Source organism: Entelurus aequoreus, linkage group LG04 (assembly GCF_033978785.1).
Source record: "Entelurus aequoreus isolate RoL-2023_Sb linkage group LG04, RoL_Eaeq_v1.1, whole genome shotgun sequence".
Taxonomy (NCBI): domain Eukaryota; kingdom Metazoa; phylum Chordata; class Actinopteri; order Syngnathiformes; family Syngnathidae; genus Entelurus; species Entelurus aequoreus.
In genome coordinates, this window is record NC_084734.1 from 72,316,176 (window position 1) to 72,343,932 (window position 27,757).

Here is a 27,757-nt window from a genome sequence, read left to right on the forward strand (position 1 = left end):
ATCATTTGCTGCAAATTACACTCTTCTCATTTGGTCCGTCCCATTTTGCGCAAGACAATTTGAGTGGAGCGGTCCATACTTTCGTCATATTCCCATAATTTGGAAATGTATGCAGGCTGACCAGTCTTTAGTTGTGTTGCTACACCCTGCAACATTGCATCTGCCAGATCATTTCTTTAAATTCTGTGAGAAAATATTGTTATATTAGATGCTAAAAAACACCTCCAGTCTTCTGTTGGCTGATACAAGCCACATTTTGGAGCTAAAAGTGGGCGTTCCAAAATATGCTGAAACTCATTAGAAAACAAGCTTGAAATCACTTCTGGTTCTATTTAGAGGGAATTTGAACTGTCGACATCATTTGTAACGATGAAATAAGTACAAATGTTTCAGCATTAGAGGGGCCCTTTAAGGTAAAGGAGCTTGTGCGATCAAATTAAATGGTGCGTTTAATCTGCGTTTATACATTGAATACAAAGTCTCCCTATTAACCCACCAGTGCCTCCATGGAAATGCCCCCCTCTACCTCAATGAACTGCTCACCCCCAAATGCTCCACACGACACCTCCGCTCCGGACAGACTAACTTCCTCCAACCTCCGAGGACAAAGCTACGAACAATGGGAGACCGGGCTTTCTGCTCCGCCGCTCCCAGTCTGTGGAACGTTCGCCCTGATCACCTGAGGGCACCACAGACTGTGGATGCTTTTAAAAAAGGCTTAAAAACCCTTCTTTTTAAAAAAGCCTTTTTTTTAGATGTATGCGTGCTAGTCCTAGTTTTTATTTGTATTTATTTGTATTATCTTTTTATTTATTTATTTAATACACTGTAGCACTTTGAGGTTGTTTGCTCAATGGAAAGTGCTTTTTTTACAAACAAAATCTATTATTATTATTATTATACATAACTAATGCGATACCGTTTTGGGATTAATCACAAAAATTAAAGCAGGGGTGTCAAACTTGTTTTCATTTGGGTTCACATCACAGTTATGGCTGCCACCAGAGGGCTGCTTGTAACAGTGAATATATATGAATATACATGTATAGGCTCATATTTTTACACATTTGCCTAATAATTTGATTATTTTGTCGAATACAATTTGATAGATGACTTGCTTTTAAATCATATGACAAGCAGATGTTTAAGTATTTATTTTATTTCAACATAAAACAATTAGGTGTAATATTTGTTGCATTATTAGATAATATTAAAGTATAAAATATAAGCAATTGTATGCATTAATGATTTTCTGTCAAAATGGAAAAAAAATAATACATTTGGTAATAAGGATAAAGTACTTCATTGGCATACTTTATTTCCAGGCTTTCATGGGCCACATAGAACAATGTGGCGGGCCAGATTAGGCCCCCGTGCCTTGAGTATGACACTTGTGAGTTAAAGCATTAACATTGACAGCATTCATTAAAGGACACACCTTTGTGTTACTAGTATCAAAATTGTAACCTTTTCTTGTTACATTAGGCCTTTTTTGCTCCATGTAAAAAAAAAAAAAAGGCTCTTTATTTTGCTCTACAACTAATCATGTATGCTTCCGCACAAGAAACACAAATCTACTCTATATTTACTCATGCCAGACCTCCACAAATAAATGAATGCATGAGAAACACTGCAATAGGCTTAATTTAATGTAACGCATAACATTTATTTCCTACTTTCAATAGATTTGCTTCAATGGAGAATGCCGTAACGCATCTTTCCTCAGGGCTGATGACTGCAATGCTAAATGCAACGGACACGGGGTGAGTTTATATTCTTTGCGTGTACTAAAACACATGCAAACTTGATAGCACAACGCAAAGCTGATCTACTAAACGTGTGCACAGTGGATTGCGTTTCTTAAGTGAGCAGAATACTGCGTGCAATCCATTTTGCATTTTTGTCCTCATTAATATGCAAAATATATGCTGATTAGCAAAACGCCCACAGGACTGGGAGGAGAAAATGCAAATATATTGTACAGCAGGCGCAATGTGATTTATCAACACTCATCACTGTGTTTTAGGAGCTCTAGTTTGTGTTGTATTCAGCACATGTGAAAAGGATGCGCAAACTATTACACACAGGGATCGGTGCTTGCGCTGCAAAAATCCTACGTGTGTATCAACATATTTGAAAGGTCAAAAATACAAATATTAGACATATCGTCCATTCAGTAACATCCTTTTATAATTTTATAGCAGTTAGATGACATAAGGGGCTGGTTCATTTCATTTTATTTTTTAATTTTTTTTAATTTCAGGCAATGACATAAAAAAGTACAAAGTTGACAACACATAATAATATAAATTAATATAGTGCAAAAGGTAAAGTATAGTATGTAATGCATGATTGTCCAGTTTGCCTTAAAGGGAGTGGGAAGAAGATAATTTATTTAATCCCACCCCCAGCTCTCCATTCAGTTATTATTCACATGAGTTTCACTCTTACTTTGTTCAAGGATTATAATACAGATGTTGTATCATAGTGGCATTACCACAGGTAACAATAATTATTACACTGTAACAATAATTTGTATCAACAATGTAGGAATAATGAATATACCAACAATGGTAATAGACAACATAGCAACAATGGTAATAGACAACATAGCAATAATGGTAATAGACAACATAGCAATAATGGTAAGGAAACATTAAGCACATTTAACACTTTGAGACAGAGTACAACAGCAGGTCAAATTAAACACCCTCATCTCTATATTTGAACCAGACCCCATGTTTGTATAATAGTTTAAATCGATTAATAGTTTGGCATTGCTTGTGTTGTAAGTCCAGTTTGTTCCATAGTTTTACTCCGCATACAGACACACAAAAACATTTACGAGTGGTTTGAGCTCTCGGCAATAAGAAATATCCAAAGCCTCTCAAGTTATGAGCCTGCACTCGTCTTATAAAAAAACGTTGTAGATTAGGGGTGATTATTTGTTAAATGCTTTATATAATTAAGGTATTATATTTAACAAGGTCATCAAATTTGAGCAACTTTGATTGCATAAACAGATTATGAGTATGTTCTAAATAACCAACGTTGTGAATGATCCGCACTGCTCTTTTCTGTAATATGATCAGAGGATGAATTGTGTTGTGGTAAATATTCCCCCATACTTCAACACAGTATGTAAAGTATGGGAGTACCAAGGTGCAGTATAGAGTACGGAGTGCATTTTCATTGAGGTATAGTTTTGCATTGTTTATAATTGAGAGGCTTTTGGAGATTTTTAAATCTTCAAATTGATGCGTTTTGGTTTCCTTTAGTGTTTTTTTAATGGTGTTCGATTTGTAGATGCACCGCAGGACTTCTTCTAAAATGCCCATTAAAAGTGGTGCATGTCTGCTGCTTGTTTAAAAACAGAGCAAAACGCTACAGGTAAGAGCATGATAACATGAATGTGCTGTAAATGAGTGTGTCTCCATGGTGATGCCCCCTATGTTTTTAAATAAGATGGTTTGCGCCACTTTTCAAACACACACACACACAGTGTTGGTAGATCACATGCAATACGCTCTCTAATAGTACACGCTATTTTATAGATTGCACATGCTGTTTAGCATGTGGTATTTCGGTCTTAGCAAATCAGGCCCTATGAGGAAGTAAGACAAGTTGTCACATGACACTTTCCTCCTCTCTCACTAGCTGTGTAACAACAACCACAACTGCCACTGTGAGAGTGGCTGGGCTCCTCCTCTGTGTGTCCAGAGGGGGGCGGGAGGTAGTGTGGACAGTGGACCTGTCAACGGTCACAGTAAGGAAACTTACTTTCATGTATGAACAGGATTTGGAAACACTTTTTAGACACACATTATTCCAACAGGCAATCTTCTTCTCATCCTGCTGGTCCTTCCTCTGGTTATTTTCCCTCTGCTGGCTGTTGGACTGTGGTGCTGCCACAAACATAAACTGCATCCCCTTAAGAGCTCATCGCCAGCACCTGTACCAAGGTACACTGCATCCAGAAAGTATTCACGGCGCTTCACTTTTTCCACATTTTGTTATGTTATGACCTTATTCTAAAATGGAATTGTGGAGGTTTCCCTCCTCGGGGTTCCTCGGACCACCAAACATATTCCACACGAGCCCGGATCAGGGTTACAACACTGTTATATTTTTCAATAATGTCTCTCAGGTGCTTTTCAGCAATCGTCTTTCTCTGGCTGTCTCTCGCTCTCGCTCCAGCTCCACCACCTCTCTCCTCCCCGGCTGCTGCCTTTTAACAGAGCGACAGGTGATTAGATAACCAGGCCCAGGTGGGCCATCTACGCACCTGTCGCTGATCTCGAAGCCGGTCCTGGCACACCCCGTTTCGCTGCAGGTCCGCAGGCCACGCCCCCCTCCACAGGAATAAATGTAATTTTGTCCTCAAAATTCTACAGAAAATACCCCACAATTACAATGTGACGTTTTTTGAAACATTTTTTACAAATTTATGAAAAACAACAATATCACATCTACATAAGTATTCACAGCCTTTGCTCAATACTTTGTTGATGCACCTTTGGCAGCAAGTACAACCTGAAGTCTTCTTAAATGCGATGCCACGAGCTTAGCACACCTAGTTTTGGGCAGTTTCACCCATTCCTCTTTGCAGCACCTCCCAAGCTCCATCAGATTGGATGGGAAGTGTTGGTTTTCATCCAGGATGTCTCTGTACATTGCTGCATTCATCCTTCCCTCTATTCTGACTAGTGTTGTCCCGATACCAATATTTTGGTACCGGTACCAATATGTATTTCGGTACTTTTTCATACTTTTACGTACTTTTCTAAATAAAGGGGACCACAAAAAAATGTCATTATTGGCTTTATTTTAACAAAAAATCTTAGGGTACATTAAACATACCGGGTATGTTTCTTATTGCAATTTTGTTCGTAAATAAATTAGTGAACATACAAGACAACTTGTCTTTTAGTAGTAAGTAAACAAACAAAGGCTCCTAATTTAGCTGCTGACATATGCAATAACATATTGTGTCATTTTCCATTCTATTATTTTTTCAAAATTATTAAGGACAAGTGGTAGAAAATTAATTATTAATCTACAGTTTGTACTTGTTCATTTACTGTTAATATCTGCTTACTTTCTCTTTTAACATGTTCTATCTACACTTCTGCTAAAATGTAATAATCACTTATTCTTCTGTTGTTTGATACTTTACATTAGTTTTGGATGATACCACCAATTTGGGTATCAATCCGATACCAAGTAGTTACAGGATCAGACATTGGTCATATTCAAGGTCCTCATGTGTCCAGGGACATATTTCCTGAGTTTATAAACAAAAAACGAAAGAAGATTTTGTGATGCTAAAACATATCGATTTAATCATAGTAGTATCGACTAGATACGCTCCTCTACTTGGTATCATTACAGTGGATGTTAGGTGTAGATCCACTAATGGCGTTTGTTAACATATCCATTGTCATGATTCTGGTGTGCAGTGTAGCATATTTAGCGAACGCTCGTCCTATAGGGATGATATTTGAAACAAATGTACTTGATATGTTGCCATGGAGACAAGGACTAGCGATTTTGAAGTAGATATAACACTGCTGACTGCGGACAAATACTAGCCGCTAGCTAGCTAGCCATGTCATAAAGCACCTCTTCCTGAGGGCGTTTCAGTGTTATAACTTCACCTTTATCTTTAGTTTTTAAGCCAAAATGCATCTGCTTGTAAGTACTCCGTGATTGTGCACTGCCGAACATGCTCGTCTGCCGCTGAAAAACATCCCCACAGCATGATGCTGCCACCACCATGCTTAGCAAAATTTAAAAAAATAAAAAACTTTTCACATTGTCATTATGGAGTATTGTCTGTAGAATTTTAAAGACAAATTGAATTTATTAAATTTTTGGTTGGTTTCAGTTTATTTCGAACATGCATACAATACAATTACAATGCATTACATTACATATTTCCAGCAGAGCTCATTCAACCCTTTTTCATATCATAGCAGTTTCAACCCATTTGTTTGTTCTCTATTTGTAACACAACAAATAAACAGTAAGTAAACAATTATTAAATACATAAATAAATATTAGACATATTAACCGATACACAGTAATTCAATAAATAGTTGAATTATTGTGTATGTTTATTGGAATAAAGCTTTAACATAACAAAATGTGGAACAAGTGAAGCGCTGTGAATACTGTTACAGAAGACGTCCTTTAACTGAAGCAAACGTAACCAAGGTAGTCTATTGCTTCCAGTTGTTCTGTGCCTGTGGAAGCCAAGCCTCTGCACCCCGACGTCCATGTGAACGGTCACGCCAACCCCACATTCCTGTTGAAGAAGCAAGACTCAGGCCGGCAGGTACAGAAATGTCACAAAAGGCGCCTGTCAGAAAATGTGCCAAGTTAACCTTTCGTTCTTGTTTTTGTCAACGTTATGTTGATTTTGGAAGGATGCAAGATTGCAATATAGTACAAACATCAAGATGTGACTTCTTGTAAGAATTCTGACACCATTTTCAGCAACTTCTCATCCAATATACGATATTTCCTCAAATAGTGATATTCACCCTCTCCCCCCTCAGGAATGACCACCGTATTGATAACCAGTGTTGGGACTAACGCTTTACAAAGTAACGCGTTACTGTAACGCTGTTACTTTCGGCGGTAAATAGTAATCTAACGTGTTATTTTTTATATTCAGTAACTCAGTTACCGTTACTACATGATGCGTTACTGCCTTATCTTACGTTATTTTTTATGTAGCATCGGCTAGAAACTGAGAAGATCCGAGTGTGTTTTATTGGAGCGCTGCGGAAGAGGCAACAAGGAAGAGGTGCGCCGCGCGCTGTGTGTGTATATGTGTTTGTGGGAGGGGGCGTGTCTGTGTTTACTAACAAGACATGGCGAAGCCTGAAGCCAAGTTTCTTAACCTGGAGATATTCTCACTACTTTTCTTTTGTCGACCACAAAGAAAATAACATTTTAGTTGAATGTAAGTTGTGTCTTGTATCAAAGATCCTATCCTAGCAATTCAAATCTGCTGAAACAGCTACAAAAGCAACATGCTTCGACGAAGCTAGTAAAGAGAGACACACTTCACCAACACAGCTATGTTGTTATTATGCTGTTTGTTACTTATGTATGTTATGTTGCAGCTATTTAAAATAGTTTTGTCAATTTGTTCTGGCCTGAAACAAATTGGCCCTTTGAAACACATCTTTGTCTTTGTGTGTTGTATGTAGAGCACATTGCTTAGCAGAGTTCAGTGATGCAAATGCATGTCAAGTTGATCAACAGATTGTATTATTCTCCAGTGCAATAACAGTACTGAAATGAAGGCTAAAAGGGCATTAAAGGGGGCCTTAAAAAAATAAAAAATAAAAAAATATAAGTAACTAAATAGTTACTTTTTGGTGTAAGTAACTGAGTTAGTAACTGAGTTACTTTTTAAATAAAGTAACTAGTAACTGTAACTAGTTACTGGTTTTCAGTAACTAACACAACACTGTTGATAACATGTAATTAGTTCCTCGCCTAACCAGTTTTGAGTCTCAGAGACTACCACTTATCTGCATTGTATTAAAGATAACATCCCGTTACCTTTTCCGAAGATTATCCTGTATCACAGCATATGTGTGTTCTGTTTCATGTGACATATTTTGGTGAGAAAGACCAAAAACTGAAGCCATTTTTGCCCTTAAGAAATAGTCAGTCCAAAAATAGTAACACAAAACTTATTTTATGGAGAATAATTAGTTTCACAATCAGAAAACAATGCAAATGCATATGAATGACGTATAAAATCGATAAATGTACATTTAACATCACTTGTGTGTTTAATGAAGACCCTTTTGGGTGAAGACTGCGATGAGTGGGGAGGACGGGAACGTAGCACCACACAAACGGCACCTTTTTACTTGTTTTTGTTTGTGTGCTTTACTTCAAAAGTGTTTCTCCCCTTTTTTTAATCAAAGTGCTGCCATTCACAACTTTTTGAGCCCTATAGTGGCTTATTTTGCAGCTGGACTCAATATGAAAGCACAGAGACGAATTCACCAACGTGTGGTGGGATTCTTTGTTTGGGCACTTGATTCTGCACAATGATACACGGGTAAACTTACTCGTTTGTTACACACAGACTACGTTTATACTCCAAATCAGACTTTTCCCAAATCAGACTTTTTCCAACTGACTGTTTACACTGCAGGTAAAATGTGAACTTTATCAGACTCAGGTATAAATGTGGCCTCGACGTCACTTGCATAAAGTGAACACAAAGGAAGTTGACCGGATTCTGCAAATGAACAAAGGAAATTGCTACTAATACTACTAAATAAAAGAAAAGTCGCCAGACCGTAATTATTTGTGGGTTTTTTTCATAAAAAATTGTATAAGTAATACAATATATGCATGGATGAATATATTTGAGGGTTGTAATGTTTCTATGGCTGTTAATTAGAGACAACATGGACATCAGTTTGGATCTATGTTAGCTTTATTCTTCAACTAACTTTTGTAAACAACTAACGCAATGTACGTAACATGTAAGCAAATACGCCACAGCGTCAATTCCGGTCCTTCAACTATCGTTATTTCTTTGAAATCAACATATACAGTCGTGGTCAAATTTTACATACACTTGTAAAGAACATAATGTCATGGCTGTCTTGAGTATCCAATAATTTCTACAACTGTTATTTTTTTGTGATAGAGTGATTGGAGCACATACTTGTTTGTCACAAAAAACATTCATGAAGTTTGGTTATTTAATGAATTTATTATGGGTCTACTGAAAATGTGACCAAATCTGCTGGGTCAAAAGTATCAAACAGCAACGTTAATATTTGGTTACATGTCCCTTGGCAAGTTTCACTGCTTCTGGCAAGCTTCTGGTTGAATTGTTGACCACTCCTCTTGACAAAATTGGTGCAGTTCAGCTAAATTTGTTGGTTTTCTGACATGGACTTGTTTCTTCGGCATTGTCCACATGTTCTCAACGGGGTTTAAGTCAGGACTTTGGGAAAGCCATTCTAAAACCTTAACTCTAGCCTGATTTAGCCATTCCTTTACCACTTTTGACGTGTGTTTGGGGTCATTGTCCTGTTGGAACACCCAACTATGCCCAAGACCCAACCTCCGGGCTGATGATTTTAGGTTGTCCTGAAGAATTTGGAGGTAATCCTCCTTTTTCATTGTCCCATTTACTCTCTGTAAAGCACCAGTTCCATTGGCAGCAAAACAGGCCTAGAGCATACTACTACTGCCACCATGCTTGACGGTAGGTATGATGTTCCTGGGATTAAAGGCCTCACCTTTTCTCCTCCAAACATATTGCTGGGTATTGTGGGGACCCCCCCTCCCCCCTGGGCGACCGGTGCAATGGATGTCGAGTGGATCTAATTAATAGTGTGAGAGTCCAGTCCATAGTGGGGCCAGCAGGGGATTATCTTGAGTGGAAACAAGTCAGCAGCGCAGAGACGTCCCCAACTGATGCACAGATGAGTGGTCCCAACTTTGAACAGCTAGCGGCATCATCTGTGGTCACCTAATAACCTCTCCACGCAGGAGAGGGGGGCAGAGCAGAAAAAAGACAGCAGATCAACTGGTCTAAAAGGCGGGTCTATTTAAAGGCTAGCGTATACAAATGAGTTTTAAGATGGGACTTAAATGCTTCTACTGAGGTAGCATCTCTGACTGTTACCGGAAGGGCATTCCAGAAAATGATGCATCCTCTGTAAGGTAACATTAGTACTAATCACTTCAATTTGCTTCCTGTTCTTATCTATTTCAGGCCTATCCAATGCGCTCCAAACACGCTGTCACGCGTCCTGCGTTGAAACCACCACCTGTACCGCTTCATAAGCGAAACCCTCCCGCACCCCCAGGACCTGCACCTGCTTCACCTTCTGAACCCCGACCAGAACCACCTAACAGACCTCCACCGCCTTGTCCTGTCAGTAGACCATCAGTGGTAAACGTGATGATTTATTTCTGACATTTCTTTATTTTTTCTGTAGTGTTTAACAAACATTGTCTTTTCTTTAGCAACCAAGCGGCCAAACGGTCACCCTTAATGCATTGCTGAGGGGGAAAGCTGCTTTGGCGCCCTCTGCTGGACATACAAATGCAAACAGGTGATTTAGACAAAATGTGAGCAAGAGTTGCCTCCATCAAAAGTCAGCATTATTAGTGAATTTGAAATGACATAACTGCAATCTTATTTGTATCACTCCTCCTAGATCTTGAATCTCAGGAAGATGTCGGGGACCAAGTCATCACTTAAAAAAAAAACATACTTTACTTGACACTCGACCTGTGGACTGCATTTGATTTACACAGCAGCTCAGAGAGGAAAATGTGAATTCTTTGAAAATCTGGAGTATTTATTCCCAAAACAACATGAATGTTTACAGTAACTAATAAACATGGTGCTTCTGGAAGAAAGAGCATCAGCTGTAAATGAATATCTTATATTAAGAAAATAAGGCTGAAGTGCTTATTATGCTTCTTATTTGGTGGGATTAGAACTGGACCTACCTGTAGTTAGTTAGGTGGCAGAAATGTAGCAAATCTTTTTATTTATTTTTTTTTAAGTGGCTTTTTTACATCTTAATTTCAAAGTAATCAATTAGTATATTTCTAATAAATACAATTCCTATTACATTGTCATATATGTAAACGCTTATTGAATGGATGATTTTAAAAAATACATGTTGCTTTTTTTTAATTCATTTGTACAATAGCATTGATCGTAGGCAACAACGTGAAAGCTTTGTCATAATTCAAGGTACTATTAAAACTTTGGGAAGTAATTGGTGTTGTATCGTAAGTAATATGAAAATATTGATGCTGCCAAATGTCATCTTTCTCCAAATAACTTCTATGCAAACTCAGGCTCGGTCACTTCACTTTTTTTTTTTTTCCTGAAATTCAATAAAACAGATCATGTTATGCTTTTCAACCTCTTTGGCTTTGTTTACACACACAATTGACTTTAGCCTCTTAAGAGTTTCCACAAAAACATCACATTATTAAGTACTTCGATATTTTTTAACAGCACTTCCTGCAACCGATTTGTTAATACTCAGTGATGAATACTAAAGTATGTTAAAATATTATTGTGCTTATTTAAAGTAATGAATGCATATTTTAATTCAGAGTTTTTGGTATAATACAGTATGCCAAAATATATTCTTTATTTAAAAAAAACAAAAAACTAGCAAGCGTCCGTTTTCAGCAGCTCAAAAGGATTTGGTCATTTTCCCTAATTGTAGTCCTTGACGTTCTGGTGCAGAGGTCTTCCAACTTTTTCTACCAAGTCTCTTCCCGAGAAATCAAAGGATATCATGGAATATTTTTTAAATTATTTATTCTTTAAAAGGCCAAACAACCCATTTAAAGACCATGGTTTGTGTTATTCATATTATTTTCAGTTGATAATTAACATTTTAGATGTTATTGTACTTTTGCTGTATTTTTTTTGTTAATTTTTTCTATCTGCATTGTGCCAAGGGCCAATGACAAAACGAATCACGGGCACCAGATGGCCCCTGGGTCGCATTTTGGACACCCCTGCTGTAAAGCCCGGCTGTTTGTGGCCACGATAGTCCTAGTACTGGAGTATAATTGTTTATCCTATGGTCACATATGGGGATGTTGTGGTACGTCAGCAAAGGCATAACACTAAATTCTGGGCCCCCATACACAAAACTCTTGAAAGGACACACTTGGTATGTATACATGCACTACTAAACAAATTATTGCATGGGTTTGATTTAAACTAGCTTTTTAAAACAAATGTTACAACTTAATTATGTTTTTGGCTTTTTAAATATTGTCAGGTATTGGTGGTGACGAACCCCAAGATGCAGAGATGGCAGGCTTGATAAAGGAAGACATGATTTTTAATGTCCAAAAAATATTGGAAAAACACAAACCAGGAACCAGGAAACAGGAAACAGGATACCAGGAAAACAGGTGAACTGGAAACAGCGAACAGGAAGCAGCAAACAGGAAACGAGAAAACTGGAGATCGCAAACAGTCCACAGCATACAGGAAACAGCTTACAGTCAACAATACTCCAGCACTGACTGGAGGGCAAGGCCGGTCTAAATAGCAGCCGGCTGATTGACACCAGGTGTGGCCAGGTGCCAATCAGCCGCAGCTGAGGGGAAACAGCGCTCAGGTAGACAAGCAGGAAACTGAACAAAAATAAGAGTGCTGACAGGAAATAAAACAAACACAGAGGAAAAACTAAAACTTAACCAAACTGTCAGTGACAAGCCTGACAAATATTAGATTAACATATCTAGAACATATCTATATAAATCCCACTACATACATTTGGATTTGAAAAAGTTCCAGCAACTCTAATACAAAGTGGCCAGATTATTAATTTAAATATTGATACAAACATTCAACAATACAACCAGTCATTACTCTCTTAAATATGATTATACATCTGTCAAGTTACCCTTTACTTCAGAGTGTAAAGTAGAGATTAGCCATATATTATCATCAGTGGTAATATATATCATAATAATACCATATTATTACTATGAATGTATTATTAGTAGTGCCTTTCCTGCAGGTTAAGTCTCCCCCATATCCTTAAAGAAGTAGTGACACCTCTGTTTCTAACTTTAATCGAGGCTCCTTAAACGCACCACAGTTATGTGCAATAAGATGCAAAAGTTAAACTTGTACAAACCCCGTTTCCATATGAGTTGGGAAATTGTGTTGGATGTAAATATAAATGGAATACAATGATTTGCAAATCCTTTTCAACTCATATTCAAGTGAATGCACTACAAAGACAAGATATTTGATGTTCAAACTCATAAACTTTTTTTTTTTTTTTGCAAAAAATAATTAACTTAGAATTTCATGGCTGCAACACGTGCCAAAGTAGTTGGGAAAGGGCATGTTCACCACTGTGTTACATGGCCTTTCCTTTTAACAACACTCAGTAAACGTTTGGGAACTGAGGAGACACATTTTTTAAGCTTCTCAGGTGGAATTCTTTCCCATTCTTGCTTGATGTACAGCTTAAGTTGTTCAACAGTCCGGGGGTCTCCATTGTGGTATTTTAGGCTTCATAATGCGCCACACATTTTCAATGGGAGACAGGTCTGGACTACAGGCAGGCCAGTCCAGTACCCGCACTCCTTTACTATGAAGCCACGTTGATGTAACACGTGGCTTGGCATTGTCTTGCTGAAATAAGCAGGGGCGTCCATGGTAACGTTGCTTGGATGGCAACATATGTGGCTCCAAAACCTGTATGTACCTTTCAGCATTAATGGCGCCTTCACAGATGTGTAAGTTACCCATGTCTTGGGCACTAATACACCCCCATACCATCACAGATGCTGGCTTTTCAACTTTGCGCCTATAACAATCCGGATGGTTCTTTTCCTCTTTGGTCCGGAGGACACGACATCCACAGTTTCCAAAAACAATTTGAAATATGGACTCGTCAGACCACAGAGCACTTTTCCACTTTGTATCAGTCCATCTTAGATGAGCTCAGGCCCAGCGAAGCCGACGGCGTTTGTGGGTGTTGTTGATAAACGGTTTTCGCCTTGCGTAGGAGAGTTTTAACTTGCACTTACAGATGTAGCGACCAACTGTAGTTACTGACAGTGGGTTTCTGAAGTGTTCCTGAGCCCATGTGGTGATATCCTTTACACACTGGTGTCGCTTGTTGATGCAGTACAGCCTGAGGGATCGAAGGTCACGGGCTTAGCTGCTTATGTGCAGTGATTTCTCCAGATTCTCTGAACCCTTTGATGATATTACGGACCGTAGATGGTGAAATCCCTAAATTCCTTGCAATAGCTGGTTGAGAAAGGTTTTTCTTAAACTGTTCAACAATTTGCTCACGCATTTGTTGACAAAGAGGTGACCCTCGCCCCATCCTTGTTTGTGAATGACTGAGCATTTCATGGAATCTACTTTTATACCCAATCATGGCACCCACCTGTTCCCTATTTGCCTGTTCACCTGTGGGATGTTCCAAATAAGTGTTTGATGAGCATTCCTCAACTTTATCAGTATTTATTGCCACCTTTCCTAACTTCTTTGTCACGTGTTGCTGGCATCAAATTCTAAAGTTAATGATTATTTGCAAAAAAAAAAAAAAACGTTTATCAGTTTGAACATCAAATATGTTGTCTTTGTAGCATATTCAACTGAATATGGCTTGAAAATGATTTGCAAATCATTGTATTATGTTTATATTTACATCTAACACAATCTCCCAACTCATATGGAAACGGGGTTTGTATATATTACTCACATGCGCATGTGACCCTCATGTGACACTTGAGGGTCACATGTCTGCACTTGGTGGCAGACAGCTTTAATTGTGAGCAGCCTCTCCTGCTGAGCACAATTAGTGTCCGACTAACATGTCGCTTCCCGTGGCGATCCATTTATGAGGGATGATGATTGGCTGAGGGATGAAACACTAGGGTGACGCCCCAGCGGGGGACGTAAAAGACGACCCCACCTGCAGAAAGGCCTAATGAGGCCTGAACTTGCACCCTTGATGAGCTCAACCTTTTCCACACATTTCCTTTGGGCCAGGGTCTGATTCCCGCTCCGGTATTATTACATAAGAGCCTAGCTCATATAGAACGTTATGTTAAAATTGTCTCTCCAATCATAATGGGACGGCGTGGCGAAGTTGGTAGAGTGGCTGTGCCAGCAATCGGAGTGTTGCTGGTTACTGGGGTTCAATCCCCACCTTCTACCATCCTAGTCACGTCCGTTGTGTCCTTGGGCAAGACACTTCACCCTTTGCTCCTGATGGCTGCTGGTTAGCGCCTTGCATGGCAGCTCCCTCCATCTGTGTGTGAATGGGTGAATGTGGAAGTACTGTCAAAGCCCTTTGAGTACATTGAAGGTAGAAAAGTGCTATACAAGTATAACCCATTTATCATTATTTATTATTTATATCTTTAATATTGAGTGCATTCCTTGGTGTTTAAGGCCATGCGGGGCAGGTGTAGTCAAGTCTTTGCAATGAAAGGTCAACACCAATTATTAATGAGAGGAAAATGTCACAAGGAGTAGAGAGACTCAGGGTGGACTCCTTTATTTAAATACATGTTCATCAATGTTGTCATCGTCAGCAAAGATCTTTTTTTTTACAGCGACAGACTAAAATCAGCCCAGGTTTCATCTCACTCAGCTGCAGATCAATGAGGAAGTCCAGTCAATAGACTCCATCTGAGTTCAGAGGAAAGCCTTTTCAATCTAATTAGAGCTTGCTAATGGATGCCCTTATGAAAATATGTTTAATGACCTCATGTCAGCAGGGATCATCCGCTGATGTAACATCTAATTTGTGTGTGTGTGTGTGTGTGTGTGTGTGTGTGCGTGTGTGTGTGTGTGTGTGTGTGTGTGTGTGTGTGTGTGTGTGTGTGTGTGTGTGTGTGTGTGTGTGTGTGTGTGTGTGTGTGTGTGTGTGTGTGTGTGTGTGTGTGTGTGTGTGTGTGTGTGTGTGTGTGTGTGTGTGTGTGTGTAACAGACCTGACCTATAAGCCACGGTTGTTAAAGATGACTTTATTGTAAACACTGGTAATTAGTACATACATGAACATGTTGTTTCCCATACTTACATCATCTCAAACACAAATAAATGTTGAATTGTAAATAGCGAGCGTAGTCACTGTTTGGTCAAATATATACAGATAAAAACCCAAACTTGACCACAGTATTTTCAATTGTATTCAGTCAACGTGTGGACAGAGATGAAGAAAAAACTGTCGGTAAGTTGGATCAGTCTTTGGAACTATTTGAAAGTATTCTATAGAACATGGTAATACATGCACATATGCATAGTAATATATTATATTAATTATTATAATATGATTGGCCCTGCGATGAGGTGGCGACTTGTCCAGGGTGTACCCCGCCTCCCGCCCGATTGTAGCTGAGATAGGCTCCAGCGCCCCCCGCGACCCCGAAGGGAATAAGCGGTAGAAAATGGATGGATGGATGGATTATAATATGATATGACATAATAATTGATATTAATAACATTATACTATGGTTCCCAAACTGTTTTCACTTAGTACCACGTCAGAAAACGATTTGCTCTCTAAGTACCACCATAATGACCAACATTAAAATACAGTAAAGTGGTAGGCCTAAGTATTCATTAAAAACATGAATACATAGGTATATACATATATATATATATTGTATAACTGGATGTGAACGTTTTTGTCCAAAATACATGGAATAGCCAATATTTTCTATATAGTTCAGCTATTAATATTCAGATTTTTTGAGAGTGTGGACAAACAATTTACTATATTAAACGTTTTGACCAGTGTTCGAATTTTATAAGATACTGAATTTAAAAATGTTTTCTTTAGGATATAATCATCAAAATTATATTGGAGAATTTCCCTTTGTGTAACGACTATATACAATACAATAGTTTCACTTAAAAAAACCAACTAAAATAACTAAAGTGATCAAATATATGTACTAAGATACAGTACACCAATATATCAAATACATACAAATGTTATTGAATCCCTACTTATGTCATTTCCACTTAAAATACACTTTATCAGGAGTCTCATATATAAAGCTTCATATGCGGACATTAAGCGTGAATTGTACCTTGCACAGTTTTATGGATGAGAGCCCAGATTATGAATCATTTCAAAACTGTCGACTTTTTAGATCCACATTGCTTCATTGACACTACAGTAGAATAAATAACATTTAAAATGATTCCACACGTTTTTGTACATACACACACAACAGTGCAGTCCATCCATCAGAGTTGGTCTTGATGCTGAGAATGATTATTTATTTCTCTGCCGGTCGTCCTGGTGCTCCCACGGCACGGGGTCGTTCTCCTCCAAATGCGATCCCGTCCCCCTCTCGTGCCAGAACTGCTCCACATCAGGTAAGACCATCCCATCCTTGTCGACTTCTTTGCTCCCTGCGGTGCTCAGCTCCAGCTGAGCATCTCTGCTGGTTCCCGGCTCTGTGCTTAATGGTTCTGGGCTCCTCTCCGCTCTTGCCTGGCCCGAGGTCTCCGGTCTGGGGCATGGCGACTGGAGGGATGTGGGTGTGTGAGGTCCGAGTTTGGGCTTTGCAGGAGGTTGTTTGCGCAGGGTGAGGCGCCGCCACAGCCCGCGGTAGCCCTCTCTGAACTCCTCGGAGAGGGAGAGCACGATGAGAGGGTTGATGAGCGACAGGGAGAAGGTGAGCAGCTGAGCGCAGAGGGAGATGAGAAGAGGAGGGGATGAGACAAAAGTCTGAGATGCTCCTGATGCTGCTGAGTGGCGCTCCCAGATCCACACCACCCACTGCGGAAGCCAGAGGATAGCCGTGGCGATGGTGAGATTGAAGAGCATCAAGGTGAGCTTCCTGGACCTGATCTGTGTGCGCAGATTCTGAGTCTTACTGGAGCGTCGTTGGCACTGGCCGTATGCCTTCCAGAAGTACACGAGGGCAAAGCTGAGAGGGGCACAGTACACCCCTAGTGGGTATGCCTTGGTGTACACGGACATGAACTCCCACGCTTCAGGGGGAACCACAAGCACACACATGAGCCCGTGAATCCCTCGTCGGAAGGTGGAGAAGAGCCAGTGAGGGACGGTGACGGTGCACGCCGACAGCCAGATGAAGAAGAGCACCACCAGGATGGAGCCCAGGTGGATGCCGACCTGCTTGGTGGGGTTGGACACATAGCGGTAGCAGGCTTTGGCCATCACAGCCACGGTAAAACTCTTGGCTGCCATGCAGGAGTGGAGGAACCAGTCGGACGTCTTGCACACCGCCCAGCCCAGAGTCCAGCCGGCTTTGGAGAAGGAGGCGGCACGGAAGGGGATGATGAAGAGCAGCACCAGGCCGTCTGCGAATATCAGGTTGAAGATGAGCGAGTTGATGAGGGACAGTTTGCCCTTGTGAGCGTTGGCGAACAAGATGGCCACGGCGGTGAGGTTACAAGTGACGCCCAGCACGCAAATGACGCCCAAGATGGACGGCACAAGCACCCTCAGCTCGTCGGGGTCCAGATGCTGGAAGGAGCCGCCGTCATTGAAGGACCACTTGTTTAAGGAGCTGTTCACCACCGTCAAATTTTTCCCGGTGAGTTTGTCCATGTCTTCCGGAGCAATATTAACGTAAAGAAGGTGGAAAAGACTTGTAAAACTATGCGATTGATATAGTTAATAGTATTGATCGTCAGTCTGTGATCACGTCTGTGTGTGCGGATATATTCTGAGACATGAGCCTGCAGCCTGGGTGGCTTCTTATAAAGATGCTGTTTGATTGACAGCTGTGTCCCCAGCTGACAAAAGGAGGGGGGACTCCAGTCTCACGGGGCCAATTAAGGAGACGGTAGCTAAACATAGCATTCTTTTCATACCACTACAATATCACTACCGCTATACTACATCATTAAATAAACAGATATTTATCCTTTAGCTGCTGTTTGTCGGTGCTGATGATCTTCATTCTCGGAAATATTTAAGAAACACAAGAGAGGCCTTTAAGGGGCAGGACATAGCCAGTAAATTAGGTATTTTTTATTTTTTGTTTTTGTTTTTCTTTGTCATAAAAAAAAATACAATCATGCTTGCTTACGGACTGTATCCCTGCAGACTGTATTGATCTATATTGATATATAATATAGGAACCAGAAATATTATTAACAGAAAGAAACAACCCTTTTGTGTGAATGAGGGGGGAGGGAATTTTTTTTGGGTTGGTGCACTAATTGTAAGTGTATCTTGTGTTTTTTATGTTGATTTAATAAAAAATTAAAAAATATTTTTTTTAATTAAATTTTTTTAAATTTCTTGTGCGGCCCGGTACCAATCGATCCATGGACCGGTACCGGGCCGTGGCCCGGTGGTTGGGGACCACTGAGCTAGGTAACATAAGAACTCCATTACCCAGCATGCCACAGTAGTGAAGAGCATACGCAGCAGCCCCGTTTAGGTTCCAGCGCACGCCTGGCCCTAACCAATCTGGCGCCGTAGGCAAGATTTTAGGTGCCCCCCCCCCCACCCCCCCACCCCCACATCGGCAGTGAAGTGTATATACTCACAAAAAACCGAATAGCATTGTCTTTGACCTTTTTTTTTACTTAAAGAAAGCAAATTAACATATTATATGAGAATGTTATGTTATGATGATCTTTAACCGAATCACAGCAGTGCTCAAATTAAAAAACAGCATCCCCTCTCATGTGATATTGCTTAATTAACATTAATGATGTGCACTTTAACAACTAGGCTTACAACTATTCCTAATATATAAAGGGGTGGAAAAGTGACTATTACCTGCAGGGCAAACATTAGCTAACCAGAAGGCAATAACAATGTAAACAAAAAACACCTGCTTAAAAGATCTAATACAAATGTCCCTGAGGAATGTAAGGTGGGAGTAATGCAATTACCTAACGTTACATTATTATTTTCCATAACAATTTAGCCCCCTCCACAATATTAACCCGACGTTAAAACAGAACTAGCTATTTATTGATTAGTAATTGCCGAATCATGTAACATTAGCTTAATGCTAAAAAGCCAGGTTACTATCACATTCTGTAACAGACAAATAATTTAATGTAGGCTAACGTTACATACCTGCTACCTCTGTCTTTTTCTCGTTTCTCCTCCTCTTCTTTTCTCTTCCCTGGGCACCTGACAGTTTTGGCTGTTTTAACATCTTCTGTTGATTTTTTGATGTGGTGACGTCCAAAAAAAGTCATGATACGGGAAGGGAGGGGGCGGGGGGGGGGGGGGCGTAATGTTGTAACAAATAATATTTCTATTAAATAGGCTTTACTTTGCATTTTAATTAAAGTGGGATTATTTTTTGTATTTAGAAATAATAGTACCAACTTTTTTTTTTTTTTCCTCCAACATTTGTGGCACTGGCATGGCGCCCCCTGATGGACAGCGCCCTTAGCATTTGCCTATACGGCCTATGCCACGGGCCGGCCCTTTTCCAGCGGGATGTTTTTGATGAGCACACTGTGGAGTAAACTTTAAGAACTCAGCCAACACGCCTCGTCTGCATCTTTTATGATTAGACAAGACAACACATATATTTGCAAGGCCATTTTCAAAAAGGATATTTAAAGAGAAACTACATCTTGTCAGACGATGTCGGCCAATCCCGGAAGCTAGCTCAGCTGTTCCGGCGATGAAATGTGAGTTCATATATTTTATTTCTTTATTTTTTCACGTTTAATATGTTTATTGCAATTTTAATTTTGACAGTACCACATAAGATATGTTTTAATTGCTGATGCGGGTTTATTGATTTTTAAATGCACCAGAAAATAACCTGTTTTGTACAATGCCCAGTAGTGCGTGAATGTTTTCCTGTATAGTATTTCTCCAGCAATGGTCATGTGGTGACATCAATGATGGTATTTTGAGAGGTAATCATTGAAGTCGGACATCACTGAAGGCCTAGGTGGGAAACGCACGGCCCGCCACTGATATATTGTGTGGATGGCAGGATTGATTGATTGATTGAAACTTTTATTAGTATATTGAAACTTTTATTAGTAGATTGAAACTTTTATTAGTAGATTGCACAGTACATTACATATTCCGTACAATTGACCACTAAATGGTAACACCCGAATAAGTTTTTCAACTTGTTTATTCCACGTTAGTCAATTCATGGAGGCTGCTATATTAATCACGATATACATTTGAGGCCTTATGTCCATCCTTAGTGTGTCTTAATATATAGTGCCACTCATTGGTCAGCTGTGGTAAGTGCAAAAAAAACAACCTGAAAACAACAAAATGGCCGACAGAAGTGTTGTAACTTTTTGGCTACAAATCAATTCAAATATGTTATTCGAATTACGTTATTTTTATTTTTTTATTATTATTTTGTTTATAAAGTTGCTGTATGTCACAGTTACCGCATTTTTCGGACTATAAGTCGCACCGGAGTATAAGTCGCACCGGCCGAAAATGCATAATAAAGAAGGAAAAAAACATATATAAGTCGCACTGGAGTATAAGTCGCATTTTTGGGGGAACACCAAGAATAGAAATTTGAAAGGCAATTTAAAATAAATAAAGAATAGTGAACAACAGGCTGAATAAGTGTATGTTATATGACGCATAAATAACCAACTGAGAACGTGCCTGGTATGTTAACGTAACATATTATGGTTAGAGTCATTCAAATAACTATAACATATAGAACAGGGGTCACCAACCTTTTTGAAACCAAGAGCTACTTCTTGGGTACTGATTAATGCGAAGGGCTACCAGTTTGATACACACTTAAATAAATTGCCAGAAATAGCCAATTTGCTCAATTTACCTTTAACTCTATGTTATTATTAATAATTAATGATATTTACACTTAATTGAACGGTTTAAAAGAGGAGAAAACACGAAAAAAATGACAATTAAATTTTGAAACATAGTTTATCTTCAATTTCGACTCTTTAAAATTCAAAATTCAACCGAAAAAAAGAAGAGAAAAACTTTAAAAAAAAAATTATGGAACATCATTAGTAATTTTTCCTGATTAAGATTAATTTTAGAATTTTGATGACATGTTTTAAATAGGTTAAAGTCCAATCTACCCTTTGTTAGAATATATAACAAATTGGACCAAGCTATATTTCTACCAAAGACAAATCATTATTTCTTCTAGATTTTCCAGAACAAAAATTTTAAAATAAATTCAAAAGACTTTAAAATAAGATTTAAATTTGATTCTACAGATTTTCTAGATTTGCCAGAATATTTTTTTTTAATTTTAATCATAATAAATTTGAAGAAATATTTCACAAATATTCTTCGTCGACAAAACAGAAGCTAAAATGAAGAATTAAATTTAAAAAATGATTTATTATTCTTTACAATAAAAAAAAAAAAATGTACTTGAACATTGATTTAAATTGTCAGGAAAGAAAAGGAAGGAATTTAAAAGGTAAAAAGGTATGTGTTTAAAAATCCTAAAATCATTTTTAAGGTTCTATTTTTTCTCTAAAATTGTCTTTCTGAAAGTTATAAGAAGCAATGTAAAAGAATTAATGAATTTATTTAAACAAGTGAAGACCAAGTCTTTAAAATATTTTCTTGGATTTTCAAATTCTATTTGAGTTTTGTCTCTCTTAGAATTAAAAATGTCGGGCAAAGCGAGACCAGCTTGCTAGTAAATAAATACAATTTAAAAAATAGAGGCAGCTCACTGGTAAGTGCTGCTATTTGAGCTATTTTTAGAACAGGCCGGCGGGCTACTCATCTGGTCCTTACGGGCTACCTGGTGCCCGCGGGCACCGCGTTGGTGACCCCTGATATAGAACATGCTATACGTTTACCAAACAATCTGTCACTCCTAATCGCTAAATCCCATGAAATCTTATACGTCTAGTCTCTTACGTGAATGAGCTAAATAATATTATTTGATAGTTTACGGTAATGTGTTAATCATTTCACAAATAAGTCGCTCCTGAGTATAAGTCGCACCCAAACTATGAAAAAAACTGCGACTTATAGTCCGAAAAATAGGTAGATGTTTAGAGGGCTGGTGTTTGATCATTGAGACACACCCTCTTCCTGGCTCAAACCTTCACGGTACACACTCATGGAGAAAAGGGACAAAAGTGAAAAAAGTAGACGCATGCGCAAACGGACAGCCAAGCCAAGCAAACCAACATTTACAAACTTTTAATTTTAATTGTGGAGAAATATAGACATTTATTTATTAAACCAGTCCTTTTAAACCTATATTAGTAACATATGCTATAGTCATTGGTTGGGGGGGTGTCATATTTTCTGTTTAAAAAGTGTAATCAAAACTATCCTCTGCTATCTTGAGTGTTTTTTTGAAGTATCGTATTTTTTCGAACTATAAGGCGCACTTAAAATCCTTCCATTTTCTTAAAAAATTGACAGTGCGCCTTATAACTTGGTGCGCTTAATGTACGGCATAATTCTGGTTGTGCTTACTGACCTCGAAGCAATTTTATTTGGTACATGGTGTAATGATAAGTGTAAATGATAAGTGCGAACAGTAGATGGCAGTCATACATAAGAGATACGTGTAGACTGCAATATGATGTATTGATTAACGTGGACCCCGATTTAAACAAGTTGAAAAACTTATTCGGGTGTTACCATTTAGTGGTCAATTGTACGGAATATGTACTGTACTGTGCAATCTACTAATAAAATTTTCAGCCGGTGACGTGCAGCAAAAACCTACTTAAAAATCAAAAATGTTATTATCAATGTTAAGAGATGAACAAGTCAAATGAAATAAAAAAAAAATAATAAAAAAAATTCCATTTGTTTTTGTGTGAGTTGCTTACTTAAAAATACCCGGTTTATCAAAATTATTTGTATTATTACAGCACTTGAGTCTAAAGTACTATATAACTGTCATATACCAGTATTATAGTTTGAAATCTGACGGAATGAAGTAAAAATGTAAATAAATATGCTGAACAGGACAGTTAGTAAAAAATATGATACTGGATTTTTTTTTTTTGTGTTGAAGTATCAAACAGCAGATTGACATAAAACTATGAGGTAAAATTTCCCAATAATAATATATCTGTAATGACAATACAGAAGTAGTGTATATTTGTACCCATTCTGGTTTGTGTCCACTTGGTGGCGCCCTCACACTACACACTGCCAGACTGACACACAAGCAGCATCACAAAGAAGCTTTTTTATCCAACTTGCACATTTTTATTAGTTTTTTTAATCAAATCAAAAAATCCAGTAAGCATAAAGACTGCATTCTTATTACATTCTGAGCTATAAAATGTTTTTTTTGTTTTGTTTTCGTTTCAATTAGAAGAGTCACAAAGGAAAGCTGTTTAGAAGACAACGCTTGACATGTACAGTATTAATTCCCTGATTTCATGTTTTTTTTTCTCCTTTTTTTTTAGTGCTTACCTCTTAACAGGTGCTTTTGAAAATGTTACCACACTCCTGCAACAAGATGCAGACAATGTGAGGTAAAACACAACCATACTTGTGCCTCATTTGGTGTGTAGAAGGAAAAATATCAACATTTCTTCAGGGTGACGTCCTTTTCATGCAACATGTTAGAATTATAATGGACTTTTTAATTTTTTTTTTTTTTTAGAACAAAGTATAGCAGGGCATGGCTGTAATACTGTATGTGCTGACCTCTAATTGCCTGCACTGCACATCAGGGTTGTCTCAAGCATTGTTTCACCAGGAAACCACATGGGGCCATTTTTGTTTATAATAGACAAAAAGGGTAAACAAGAAAACATTCACACTTCCGCCTCGATCCCTTCTGACATTGAACCCCCACATACCAAAAGAAGGCACCACAGCAGCTAGACAAATAAACAAATAAAAATAGCCTCATTCACATAACAGACTACAGTCGCCCTCATGGGACGAGACAATTGGTACAAGACAGACTGACCGCAGGCAGAAAAAGACATGAACGGCAGGTGGCGCTGTCCAAAAAAAGGATGCCTTTTCTTGCAGCCGACTGAAGAAGAGTTTAGTTTCTGGCCTCCGTTTTTTTTTTTTTTTTCATCCCCAGGGTCCAGTGAGCTGCTACATCTTGTTGCTCATGCAGCTGTCATTCCCTTCTGTCCGTGTATGTGCATGGATGAATAAATTAAACAGTTCACCATTGATTCCAAAACTGGACGTCCACTTGGAAGAAACTCTGCACATCCTCAGTGCAAATCATGTGAGCAGCAGCAAGGCCCGAAGGAGGTGGAGGATGTCGTTTCTTTGCTTGATAACCCTCCAGCCCACACACACACACACACGCACACACACACACACACACACACACACACACACACACACACACACACACACCGATGCCCCCGCACTTGTAGGGGTCAGGGTTGAAGCGGGGACAGCGTACTTTAGTTGACTTTGTCCTGGAAGATGTAAAGGTTGTTGGTGGCTGCGACAGCGATGATGTTCTCGTGCGGATGCCACGTGGTGTGAAGGATCTTCTTGCTGAAGTCTAAGCTGTCCACGCTGATCTCATCCTTTCGGCGTTTCCCGCCCACGCACACCTGGAGGACAACGTGGTCGATCAGTAGAAGGATTTTTTTTCTCCACAGATTTTATTGCAGCAATTCATGGAAATGCAAGAGGGATACAAATATTTATTAAAATATTTATTTTTATATTTTTTTGTCATTTTATTCCTTGGTGCAATCTTTGAAATTACAAAATGATCCTAAAATTATTCCTAGAAAATAAGAATTAAACATGAAAAGGGAGATTAATAAATATTGAAATATTGTTACACGTTAAAATAATTTACTTATCAATATGATACCAAGTAAAACAGCTTGTGTTGTAATACCAACAATACCAGTGCTTTTATATCAATTTGGGAACTAAATGGTGCACTACCGATATCAGTTATCTAAGTAATTTGTGCAAGCTTAAAACGACTATCCCCATTTTTTGTTTTTTTTACTTTCAACGCTAGAAATCTTTTAACAACTTCAACCCTAACTCTTGATATCCATCCATCCATCCATTTTCTACCGCTTGTCCCTTTCAGGGTCGCGGGGGGGTGCTGGAGCCTATCTCAGCTGCATTCGGGCGGAAGGCGGGGTACACCCTGGACAAGTCGCCACCTCATCGCAGGGCCAACACAGATAGACAGACAACATTCACACTCACAATTCACACAGTAGGGCCAATTTAGAGTTGCCAATCAACCTATCCCCAGGTGCATGTTTTTGGAGGTGGGAGGAAGCCGGAGTACCCGGAGGGAACTCCACACAGAAAGATCCTGAGCCCGGGATTGAACTCAGGACCTTTGTATTGTGAGGCACATGCACCTACCCCTGTTCCACCATGCTGCCCAAACTCTTGATATAAGATTTTCAAATGTATTTTTAATGTTTATTTCTGTTTTACGCAATTTAGTAATATTTGCACACCTAAAACCAACACCAATAGGTGAAACAAAACTTCAGTTTGAACTTGCATAACGTGCAGGCTTCATGTAAATTGGCAATTTACAAATGTTTGAATTGCATCATTTAGAGCCGTGTAGTTGTGTCAAATGCACAACTTCACGGACACCAATTCTCTGGGACACACATTCCCACAAGTCTTTTACACATATCGTAACTGCCCAATATCCCTTTCCTTGAATTACAACAGTTCAATGGCATGTTGAGTTATTTACGCTCATCAAAGCTCAATGAGAATTATGCATCATCTCTGGCAACATCTGGTGGTTTAGGGGCTCCATTACACCCAAAAAATATGTTCCTGCTTTTCAATCGGCAATAATTAGATCAATACGGAGACAAGCGGTAGAAAATGGATGGATGGTCTTCATGGAATAAGCATTGTAATATACCAGGATTACAGTCTGTTAAAGATAGCAGTTAAAGAGGTCTTTAAAGTAAGTGAGTATGCTATATATTTATCTCATATTTAAAACCCAGGGCTATATCAGAGAAAAACTTTAAAAACTCCCTGGCTAAATCTATACTGAACACTTCAAAAGACCGTTTTGGACTACAGTGTTGCACAAGGGATAAATACTTACCAAAGCTACGAACGTTATTGTTATTTATTTGGTAAATAAAAAACAACTAAATAGTTATTGTTTCTATACACATTCAGCCTTCTCTAATAACCACTTGCAAAAAACATTTTTTACAGTCAAAAATACAACCTAATAAACAATAAAAATAAAATAAAATAAGGGTTCAAATTGGGATTATAAAATTCACAAAAAATATTAATAAATATATTTTAGCAATAAAAAACATTTCAGGTAAAAAGCTGAAGCCCAAACTAAGAATAAAAACTAATAATTTAATAATTGCATGTTATGCTATGCCAGTTCTTCTCAAATAGTGGGGCCCCCAGGGGAACTTTATCTGTATCATGCTTCATATCATGATTCGAAAAGCTGGGCAATACAAAACTTGCTCATTGTAGCCATTAATCTTGACTCCCTTATTTTGATTTTAAAAAATGTAAATATCACAATTGTTTTATTCATTTCAGCTGGGACAGGCTCCCGCACCCCCGCGGCCCGGAGAGGGACAAGCGGTACAAAATGGATGGATGGATAGTTTAGGAGTTGAAAGTGTTTCCTAAATTGTGCTCCTGAGTTAAAACATAATCAATTTGAATTTATTATTAATGATTGAGTTTATTTATTTGGATTGTTTCAGTATCAAATGGTTCAAGTCGGTTAAATAAGAATCTCATTTTATTATTACATTTCAGGCAAATTGAAGCACTTTAAATATTTACTGCTACCGACTAAAAAACAATGTTAATAAGGATACAAGGTAATGCAGAAGTGTGCTTCTAACAATTTTATAGACAAATGATACTATTTTAAGTCCCGGCTGAGAGGAGGTGCGCAAAATATTATTTTCTTCCTAGGGGGGCATAACAGGAAATCATTTAGAAGCACTGTGATATGCTATGTTTTTTTTCTATGTTTGTGCAATGTTATGATGTGGGCTGTCTTTAATTTAAATTTTAAAATGCGTTGTGGCCAAAAAAAAAAGAAGAGCTGCAGGCTGCAAATGGTCCCTGTGCGACACTTTCGACACCCCTCCTGCCTAAATTTTTTTTTTATCTTGTTACGCCTTCTTTGGGTCTTGTTCAATCAGCTTCCTCATCAGTGTCCAGCACAGCGGTTTATTGCACCGTAATAAATGTATTTTTCTAGTTTTGTTCAAACCGAGCCTTTTAGAGTTTTTGCTGTTTTTGGCTTATTTTTTCGAGTTTTCTTGCTTGC

At 38.6% G+C, this 27,757-nt stretch overlaps 4 protein-coding genes across 9 annotated transcripts in view; 1 reads left to right on the forward strand and 3 right to left on the reverse strand.

The window, feature by feature from the left end:
* Positions 1–10,999, forward strand: part of adam19b (ADAM metallopeptidase domain 19b) — a 42,787-nt gene extending 31,788 nt beyond the window's left edge. The window contains exons 14-20 of one of the 4 annotated variants that reach the window (XM_062043748.1): positions 1,686–1,763; positions 3,658–3,766; positions 3,836–3,962; positions 6,235–6,337; positions 9,770–9,949; positions 10,024–10,128; positions 10,218–10,999. In XM_062043748.1, the coding sequence (XP_061899732.1) occupies positions 1,686–1,763; positions 3,658–3,766; positions 3,836–3,962; positions 6,235–6,337; positions 9,770–9,949; positions 10,024–10,116 (690 nt within the window). In that variant the 3' untranslated portion in view covers positions 10,117–10,128; positions 10,218–10,999. The remainder of the gene's footprint in view (positions 1–1,685; positions 1,764–3,657; positions 3,767–3,835; positions 3,963–6,234; positions 6,338–9,769; positions 9,950–10,023; positions 10,129–10,217) is intronic. The other 3 variants (XM_062043747.1, XM_062043750.1, XM_062043749.1) reach the window with 3 other exon arrangements.
* Positions 1–27,757, reverse strand: part of LOC133649000 (uncharacterized) — a 1,204,785-nt gene that overhangs the window by 453,946 nt on the left and 723,082 nt on the right. The gene's annotated exons all lie outside the window — the stretch shown is intronic.
* Positions 16,592–18,208, reverse strand: gpr151 (G protein-coupled receptor 151). The gene has a single exon (XM_062043751.1). It carries the CDS (start codon positions 18,115–18,117, stop codon positions 16,810–16,812), a length of 1,308 nt encoding a protein of 435 aa, XP_061899735.1. The 5' UTR covers positions 18,118–18,208; the 3' UTR covers positions 16,592–16,809.
* ppp2r2ba (protein phosphatase 2, regulatory subunit B, beta a) overlaps positions 23,696–27,757 on the reverse strand; it is a 152,521-nt gene continuing 148,459 nt past the window's right edge. For 2 of the 3 annotated variants that reach the window (XM_062045628.1, XM_062045629.1), the window contains exon 10: positions 23,696–25,037. In XM_062045628.1, the coding sequence (XP_061901612.1) occupies positions 24,882–25,037 (156 nt within the window). In that variant the 3' untranslated portion in view covers positions 23,696–24,881. The remainder of the gene's footprint in view (positions 25,038–27,757) is intronic. The other variant, XR_009825967.1, reaches the window with a different exon arrangement.